Here is an 8643-nt window from a genome sequence, read left to right on the forward strand (position 1 = left end):
GCGGCGGCTGCGACCCAGGCTGACGTCGGCAGGCAGCTTCTCTCTCCGGTCAGTGGCAGCCGGCGCCCTGCTCGCCAGCCTCAGCAGCGGCCACGGCTACAGGACCTGTTTACGCCTAACATCACTTCCCGACATCGTAAGCCCGTGCACCCGCAAAGCCTGCTGGGAAACAGAGGCCTGAGAGGAGAGATGGCTGCCTACAAGACCCAGAGGCCTTTGCGCCGGAAAGGCTGCCGGAAGTAGCTGTGCGCTCACCGCGGGATTCTCTCAGGGGCTCCTCCCTCCGCCCTGATTGGGTACTGGGCCTGCCCCGCCTTATAGTCTCAGGCTCCCGCTGGCTTGGGGCGGAGTCCGCGGGTAGAGGACGGGAGTTTAAGGCCCGGGATTGCTGGAGGGCAGGCGGCCACAGTCTAGGGGCGGCACGGTGTCGACTTGCAGCCCAGCTGAGAGGAGAGGCGCCACCTGGGAGGGTGAGAGCCGAGCCGGCCCATGCCCTAGGGGAAGGGATGGACGGGTCCTGGGCTGAGCAAAGAGAGTCCCTCCCAGTCCTGGGGAAAAGGCGTGGGACGGCGAAGGGAGGTGGAGAGCTGAAATCCTGCCCTGGGGGTGGGTGTCAGAACCGGTCTCGGTTTCTCGATAGTAGGGAGGGGTACGGGCTGGGGAAGACTCTACAAAGGCCACGGAGAGGTTGGGTCTCGATGAATTTCCCCAGACCCTTCGGATAAAGCATATGATTTACACCTTGGGTTTCTGCTAGATCCGCCCTTTCTAACCAAGATCGGCTCCTCCCCTCGCCATCCCCAGTATGACGAATTTCTGGGACCTTCTTTCCTTAGGACCCCACCTTGTAACACCGCCGTGGTTGTTTGTCCTTTATTCGTCTTGGGTTGCCATTCGCTTCACCGAGTGTGACACGGATACGCCCCTAGCATCCCCAAATATCCACACACAAAGTCCGGAAGGAAGAGCATTGAGGCTCTCAGTGGAAACTTCATTCTCACCGGAGTTACTTTCTGGGGCGTCACCTGCCACAGGATTCCTGGAACCCATTGGCCTGGGCGGAATCTGAGCCGGTGGAATCTGAGCTGACGTCATCCACGGGCTCAAAGCAATTGCTTTGTTGGAAAAGAATAGATTAGCTTGGATTTGTCTTCCTCTGTTGGCAGCTGCCTAGCCTTTAGTGAGCTCCTTTTCTCTGATCCTGGGGAAATTGGGCTAGACACAAAATACATAGGGAATTTGTTAAAACCTGTTAAGGAGTGGACTTATTCCTTTGGGGTGGGCAGAGGAAGGTTAGGTGACCTCACACTATTCAAGTTTACTTACTGATTGAGCAATCTGCCGGTGGGGGCTCATCTCATCCGTACATGACAAGCCACCAAAGGAATTCAATATTTCATACAGCACCTGCCCTGGGCCTTCCTCGGACATTCCTCCCAGGGACCTACCTAAATCTTTTCGGGGACAATTTCAGTCTAACAAACTGACAAATACTTTTAAATGTGCATAGCACTGTGCTAAACACTGTTTGGAGAGTGGGGCAGTAAACGTGGGAAAACCAGTGCACTTCTGGGTTACACTTAAAAGAGATAATGAGGTAAACTTCTGCAAGCTCTGATGATGAAATGAGGTCATTTCACTTTTTTTTTTATTTCATTACCAGCACTGCAGTCCAAGCCTTTATCATCTCTTACCTAGACTACTGCTTCCTCCAGTCTTCCCACTTGGTCTCTTGCACCCTTGCGGTCCATTCTCTACACAGTAGCCAGAGTGATCTCAGATCATATCACTCCCCTGCTCTAAACCCTACAATCGATTCCCATTGCAATTAGTATAAAGTCCAAACTCTTCAATGTGATCCGGCCCCTGCCTTCCCTGAGTTTACATCCAGCCAACTTGCGCCTTCTTTCTATGCACCAGCCATCTTGGCCTTATTTCTGTTCCTAAAATTTGTGTCTGACTGAGGAACTTTGCACTTACTCTTCCATCTGTCTGGAATGCTCTTAGAGCTCAGCTGGAAAGTCACCTTCCCAAAGAGGCTTCCCCTGGCTCCCCATCTAAAATAGTACCTCTTCCTAGTCACTCTCTGTTTTGTTATCTTTATTATTACATTTCTCACCTTCTGGAATTGCCTGCTTATTTATTCATTTTCTTGTTTGTTGTCTTCCCACTAGAATGTAAGCTCCACGAGGCTGACTTGTTTGTTCTCTTCTGTATCCCCAGTACCTGGCACAAAGCAGGGGCATGATAAATGCTAACGCTTATTGTTTTTTTTCTTGTTAACTGACATTATCATGCTTCTTTGAACTCCTTGAAGTCAAGGACAATATCTTTTCATCTCTTTATCCCTCCTGCTTAACTTGGTAGGTACTCAATATTGTTTTATTGCCAAATGAATTAAATGAGCTGATATATATTAAATGCCTAGAATAGTACCTGGAACACAATAAACATGCAAAGAATGTTTGCTTTTTGTTTTCGTTCAGTGAATGAATTTTAGTGATTCTTTAGAAGGCCAAAACACATACAGAATTAGATCATAAGGGGTGATCTGGCTTTGCCCTCCTCTGCTTTGCTTGCTTCTCCCTCCTGTGAACTCCCGTCAGTGTTTCAGTTTCCAAATCACCTAATTGTTTTTAAATTTATCATCTGGTCTTTTTTGGCCCTTTCTCCCCATTCTTGTTGGGCAGGAAGAGAGAAGGAGATAAGGCTGGACCTGTTCTCAGGAAAAAGAAGCAAAAATAGCCATCCTGTAGTTGTTCTATCCTGAAAAATGGTGACAATTTCAGGAACTTGGGACAGGGCTGATGCCAAAAAAGGTGAAGGTCAGGAAACCTTGGCTGGAGCTAGGGTAACCTCTGCCAGGAATACTGGCTGGCCTACTCCAGCCTGGCTCGATCCATGTTCTCCTGAAGCTGCTGTTACTTGCCTTTCTGAAACCAGACTCTGGGTGGTGCTCAAAGGAAGCACTGGTGCAGGCTGCTCCTGAGCCTAGAATCGTTAGAAAGGAAGTGCATCCTGTCCCTCAGACTCCTGGGAAACTCCTAGGCTGGCTGGATTCCCAGTAGGTTTGGCCGGAAATCTTGGATCCTGGGAACACTGAGAAGAAAACAACTGGAATCTGACTGGTGGATCCCCAGGGTGAGGACTTCTGCTCTGCCCAGTCTGTTCCTGGAGCTGTCTTTGATTAGCTCCAAGAGTTTACTTGGCCTCCTTGCCACCCAGAGCTGGGCCAAGTCTCAGGGAGACTGATGAGGTGACCAGCATCGGGTTCTGGGAGACTGTGCTCCCAGACCTGGTTCCTGGTACCATGAAGAACAGCAGGAATGTCTTTTTTGCCATTGCCTAGGGCTTTAGCCTCGCCAGGGAGACTTGGGCTCATAAGGAGAGAATGACTGGATGGTCAGTGTTTCTCTTCCTGTTGCCTCCTGGCTGAGGGCTCTCCTCTGCTGACTCCTGTCTTCTCTCCCATCTCCTGCTCACAGTGCTGAGAGTATGAGGCTCTGGCCTCCCCTGGCCACTCACTCGTGACCCTTCCACCACGGCGGGGCCTTCCAAGCCAACCTCCTGCCGTGTGGTGATCTACCTGCAGCGGGAGATGTCGGGGGATACCTGTCTGTGCCCAGCGTCAGGGGCCAAGCCCAAGCTAAGCAGCTTCAAGGGAGGAGGCTTGGGCAACAAATACGTCCAGCTCAATGTGGGTGGTTCCCTGTACTACACCACCGTGCGGGCGCTAACCCGGCATGACACCATGCTCAAGGCCATGTTCAGTGGGCGCATGGAGGTGCTGACCGACAAAGAAGGTGAGGTGCTGGGGCTTGTTGGGTGGGGTGGGGAAGGAAGGAGAAGTTCCTGAGGAAGTGATTTCAGGGCTTGGCTCAAGCCTGGCAGACCTGGAATCTAGATTCATTTTTCCTGTTCACCTAGTGCAGGACTCCTTCACCTGGAGTTCTTAGTAGAGCTTCAGAATTCTTTGAAGTTATACATAGAATGTTGTGTATTTACATATTTTCCAGGGAGAAGATCCATACTTTTAAAAATATTCACATAGGACTAGATTCTCAAAAGAGCCATTGCCATAGTGCCTGGGCAGCGGGCCAAAGGCAAGCAGGGCCAGGTGTTTCTGTGTTGCCGGGAGGTGGGCCCGAGCACTCCTGAGCTTAGACAAACTCTGTGGGCCTCCGCAGAGCCTGGAGGGCCTGTGTCTCCCACGGTATGTGCCAGTTCTTGGCTTCAGGGAGGAGGGGTGAAAAGCAACCATGGACTTAACAGCTGGAGGTTCTGTTCCCACTCCCGTTACCCAGTGCTGTGGGCTCTGTGCCCCTTATCAGCTGCCACCAGGCTCGTCAGGTGGCCTTTGCCTGCTACCTGCTCTGAGGTACCTGGAGGCAAACAGTAACCCTCTGGGGCCTGTCTGAATCCCTAGGCTGGATCCTCATAGACCGATGTGGAAAGCACTTTGGCACCATTTTGAATTACCTCCGAGATGACACCATCATCCTCCCTCAAAACCGTCAAGAAATCAAGGAACTGATGGCTGAAGCAAAATATTACCTTATTCAGGGGCTGGTGAACATGTGCCAGACTGCCCTGCAGGTACGGAGGCAGAGTCGGCCGGGTTGATGAGGTCGGGATGGGCCCCCTCCTTCAGGGAGGTAGAGTCCAGTTCCTGGAAGGCCACGTGTCAGTACGATTGATGAGTCCAAACCTAGTTAGACACACCAGCTGTTGCCCAGGCCAAGCAAGCTGGCAGCCGGTCGTTTTTTAAGGTGACGGACTCGGGCGGTGTGAGTAGACCGTGCTTCTAGTTTATCTGCCTGGATATCTGGATTTTAGGCTTCTGGGAATGGGGGTCTGCTTGCCAGCTGGCAGTTCTATTGCCAGGGGCCTCCTGTCTCTATCTGATGCCTCCTCAACAAGTAGGGGGTGGCCATGGCAGAGGGGCTCTGACGGCTCCTGGGGAAAGCCTGGCTAAGCCTGGCAAACAGAAGATCTCAAAAAAAGATTCTTGGCTGTGTGTCACCCAGGACAAGAAGGACTCCTACCAGCCTGTGTGCAACGTCCCCGTCATCACATCCCTGAAGGAAGAGGAGAGGCTCATCGAATCCTCCACCAAGGTACTGGGACCTCCGAGGGATCGCCAAGGGCCGCGGGCTGGGGGTGTCGGGCCGTTGGCCTTCATGCTCTCTTCCCTCACAGCCCGTGGTGAAGCTGCTATACAACAGAAGCAACAACAAGTATTCCTACACCAGGTAGGGGGGGCACCTGATGGGGGGGGGGTGCACTGCCCAGGGAAGGGCCACAGAAGCAGCGGGGAGGGCCGAGCAGACAGAAATCGGGCAGCAGACCCAAGGGAGGCCACCTGCACGCCTGGCACAGTTGGCATGAGTCTGGGTCTCGGGAAGAGAACATAGTAGGAGGGAAATCAGAGCCAAGGCATTTGGAACTCAATGCGGGGCCCTGGCTGGGATGTAGATGGGACTGAACATGTAACAGCCTCTTAATGTGTGTCATGTCAGGCAGCGGGCCAGGTGTTTTCCCTGCATTCTCTATGGGCTGGAGGAAGGCTGGGAAGCCAAGGGGCTGGGACTCCTCCTCAGGCAGCCCTCGCTCTTCATAGCTGGGCCAGTGTCCCCCTTGTCCCCCAGTGGCCTCTCAACAGGCCATAGTTAAGTATATGCAGGAGGCTGCAGGCTCGGAGACCCAAACCCTCTCAGGGACTCCCCGTGGGCAGACATATTGCCAGCGTCACACCCCACAGCCAGGGAAGGGGTCCTCCTGCTGAGATGGCAGCGAGCCTCCTTCCTTCCAGCCTGGTAAGAGGAGACCTCCCTCCCTCAGTCCTCTCTGCTTTAACTTAAAACCAACTCACCTCCTTTTCCTCACAGGCCCCCAAACCCGAAGGGGGCCCCATGACCCTTTCTCTCGCTGTCCCTCTGGCATCTTGACTCTTCCTCCTTTCATGAGCACGACAGCGGAGGGGAGGAGAGATCCCGGCCAGCACCCGCCCCTGTGCTGGGACCTCCCTCACTCCCAGTCCCCCGGGCCCTCACTGGTTTTTCAGCAACTCCGATGACCACCTGCTGAAAAACATCGAGCTGTTCGACAAGCTCTCCCTGCGCTTCAACGGCCGTGTGCTCTTCATCAAGGATGTCATCGGCGACGAGATCTGCTGCTGGTCCTTCTACGGGCAGGGTCGGAAGCTGGCAGAGGTGTGCTGCACGTCCATCGTGTACGCCACCGAGAAGAAGCAGACCAAGGTATGGGGCTTCTGCCGCGTGAGTGGGGCTGAACCTGTTGCCACCGGGCATAACATTTTGCTGTCTTTTCCAAACTTTTCGTGATGGTCCTGCTCAAGGACAAAAGCCAATGCGTGGGGTTTAGGGAATGGTATAGAACTCTGCTTTGGTCAGCTGAGAGGCAGGGCTGTTGACCAGCAGGGAACAGCCTGGTGCCATGGGAAGGACCGGGTCTTTGGAGTTGGCCCAAGTCAGATCTGAATTCTGGTCCCACCATTTATCAGTTTTCTGACTTTGGATAAGCCATGTAAACCTTCTGGGCCTCAGTTTCCTCATTAGAAATCTGAGAATGAGAGTGTGAGTTTAACAGAGCTGTTATGAAAATGAGAGTTCTTTGGAGAAGCGGTGCAGGGCAGTAGAAATAGCTGTTCAGATCTCCTCTGGCCCCCGCTGGTTGGGTGCTTCTGGTCAGTCAGCTTAGCCTCTGCAGTGACAACGCAATGCCAGGCACATGGAAGGGATCTGATAGGAGATAGCTAACTCTCTTTGCCCCGGCTGCAAGCGGATGGTGCCTCCCTGGAGAACAGCTGTGCACCCGCACCCCGCCGCCAGTGTGTTTTGGAGACAGCAGAGCATTGCTGGGGTGGAAGGGCAGCTCATCTCGGGGAGAGCTGTGTGCACGTGAAGGCCTCAGAGCAGCCAAGCTTTTATTTTTCATTTACTGTGTGTCAGGCTCTCTGCTAAGCATTTTGCATCTTTCATGTAATGTTCACAAGAACTCACTGAGGTAGATGTTAACATGTGGAAACTGAGGCACAGCAAGGTTAAGTCCAAGGCTCCACAGCTAATAAGTGGGGGAGCTGTATTTGTACCTAGGCCTGACCACAGAGCCAAGGCCATAACCTCTACACACACTAGTCCATTGGTCTAGGATTGGGTGAGGCAGGGGAAGGGTGCTAGCATTCCACGTCTCTGTGTCCGTGGAGTCCGTCTCCTCACGCCTCCTTCAGAAGAATACCCCCGCCCTCCCTCTTGAGATAGAAAGTCATGTCTCTTGAGTGAGTTCTGGAGGCCTTATGGAGTCAGCACAGGGCCAGGGGCCCTGACATGCTGCTCCCTCTTTGGGGTAAAACCTCATTCGGTCCTCTCGTCCCCCTTGCCCCAGGTGGAATTCCCAGAGGCCCGAATCTATGAGGAGACACTCAACGTTCTACTCTACGAGACCCCCCGAGTCCCTGACAACTCCCTATTGGAGGCCACAAGCCGGAACCGCAGCCAGGCGTCCCCCAGTGAAGACGAGGAAACCTTTGAACTGCGGGACCGTGTCCGCCGCATCCACGTCAAGCGCTATAGCACTTATGATGACCGGCAGCTCGGCCACCAGTCTGCTCATCGTGACTGACAAGACCCTCCCGGAGTCAGGGCACGAGATACCCTGTCTCCTCTCTTGTGGAACCCCGCCCCATTGGCCACCCCACGCTGCTGCTGGCTTGGGTCTCTGCTCCAGCACCCAGAGGCATGACAGGCCCTGCCTGGGAGGTCAGAGGGCCTGAGCAGGGGAGGGACTGCGTTTCTTTTCCTAGCTCCCTGAGCACTTCAGGATGACTGAGTCCCAGCCCCTTTGCTCAGCATCTCCCTTTCTGCCACAGGGAGCCGCTGCTGCCCCTGGGCTGAATGAACTGACCTGCCCACCCCCCTGCCAAGAGCATTCCCCTTGGCCCTTAGCTGAGCACCCCTTTGCTCAGCTAAGGGGAGGCCTCAGGGGAGGCCCATGGGGAATGGGTTCACTCTGTGGGGAAGGTGGCTTCTGGTGCTGTGGAGGCCCAATTTCTTACCGAAGGTGGGGCTTCTTTTTTCCTAAGGTGTTTAAGCACAGGCTTAATGAGTTTGGTTTTTAAAAAATAATCTAGGAAATGACTAGTTTTAAGTCTAATAATGAGGAGACTGGGTATTTCTGCTCCAGGGTTCCAAGACCCTGGGTAAAACAGAGCCCTCGGCCCTTTTGACGCCTTTGGGATCTGTTTCTGTAAAGCACTTTGTACTTTTATTCAGGAGATTTGTATTCTGCCCTGACCCACGTCATCCTTCTCTGATCCTAACCCCCTTTTCCCTGTAGAATCAATCTGAGGGAGGGGAAAGAAGCAATAAAAAAAAAACTGACCATCTTTGGCTTTGCCAAACTGGCCAAGCAGCTGGCCCAGAGAGCACTGAGGGGGTAAGGATGTGTGAGTTAGGACCAGTGGTCCTAATAACACCCCTGTAAGAAAGGATACTTTGCCCCTACATCTTAGGGTCACGTACTGACTTCTAGAGTCTTACATGATTGCTGTCTTTGATTCTCTTGCCCTTGGCTCCAAGGCATGCTGTCCTCACTTACTCTAAACCCAAAGAGCCATCACGGGGG

The 8643-nt window shown here is 53.3% G+C and overlaps 1 protein-coding gene across 1 annotated transcript; it reads left to right on the forward strand.

Annotated features, from left to right (window-relative positions):
* The first annotated feature begins 346 nt into the window (after positions 1-346).
* Positions 347-8443, forward strand: TNFAIP1 (TNF alpha induced protein 1). The gene is made up of 7 exons (XM_065896925.1): positions 347-470; positions 3486-3803; positions 4427-4596; positions 5028-5117; positions 5200-5252; positions 6065-6260; positions 7405-8443. Exons 2-7 carry the CDS (start codon positions 3599-3601, stop codon positions 7639-7641), a joined length of 951 nt encoding a protein of 316 aa, XP_065752997.1. The 5' UTR covers positions 347-470; positions 3486-3598; the 3' UTR covers positions 7642-8443.
* The last annotated feature ends 200 nt before the right edge of the window (positions 8444-8643 follow it).

This window comes from Phocoena phocoena, chromosome 19, assembly GCF_963924675.1.
Source record: "Phocoena phocoena chromosome 19, mPhoPho1.1, whole genome shotgun sequence".
Lineage (NCBI taxonomy): Eukaryota > Metazoa > Chordata > Mammalia > Artiodactyla > Phocoenidae > Phocoena > Phocoena phocoena.

Coding starts and splice junctions, on each gene's coding strand:
- TNFAIP1 (XM_065896925.1), top strand. CDS start 3,599: ATGTCGGGGGATACCTGTCTGTGCCCAGCGTCAGGGGCCAAGCCCAAG. Junction 5,118..5,199: donor TCATCGAATCCTCCACCAAG/GTACTGGGACCT, acceptor CTTCCCTCACAG/CCCGTGGTGAAGCTGCTATA. Junction 6,261..7,404: donor CCGAGAAGAAGCAGACCAAG/GTATGGGGCTTC, acceptor CCCTTGCCCCAG/GTGGAATTCCCAGAGGCCCG.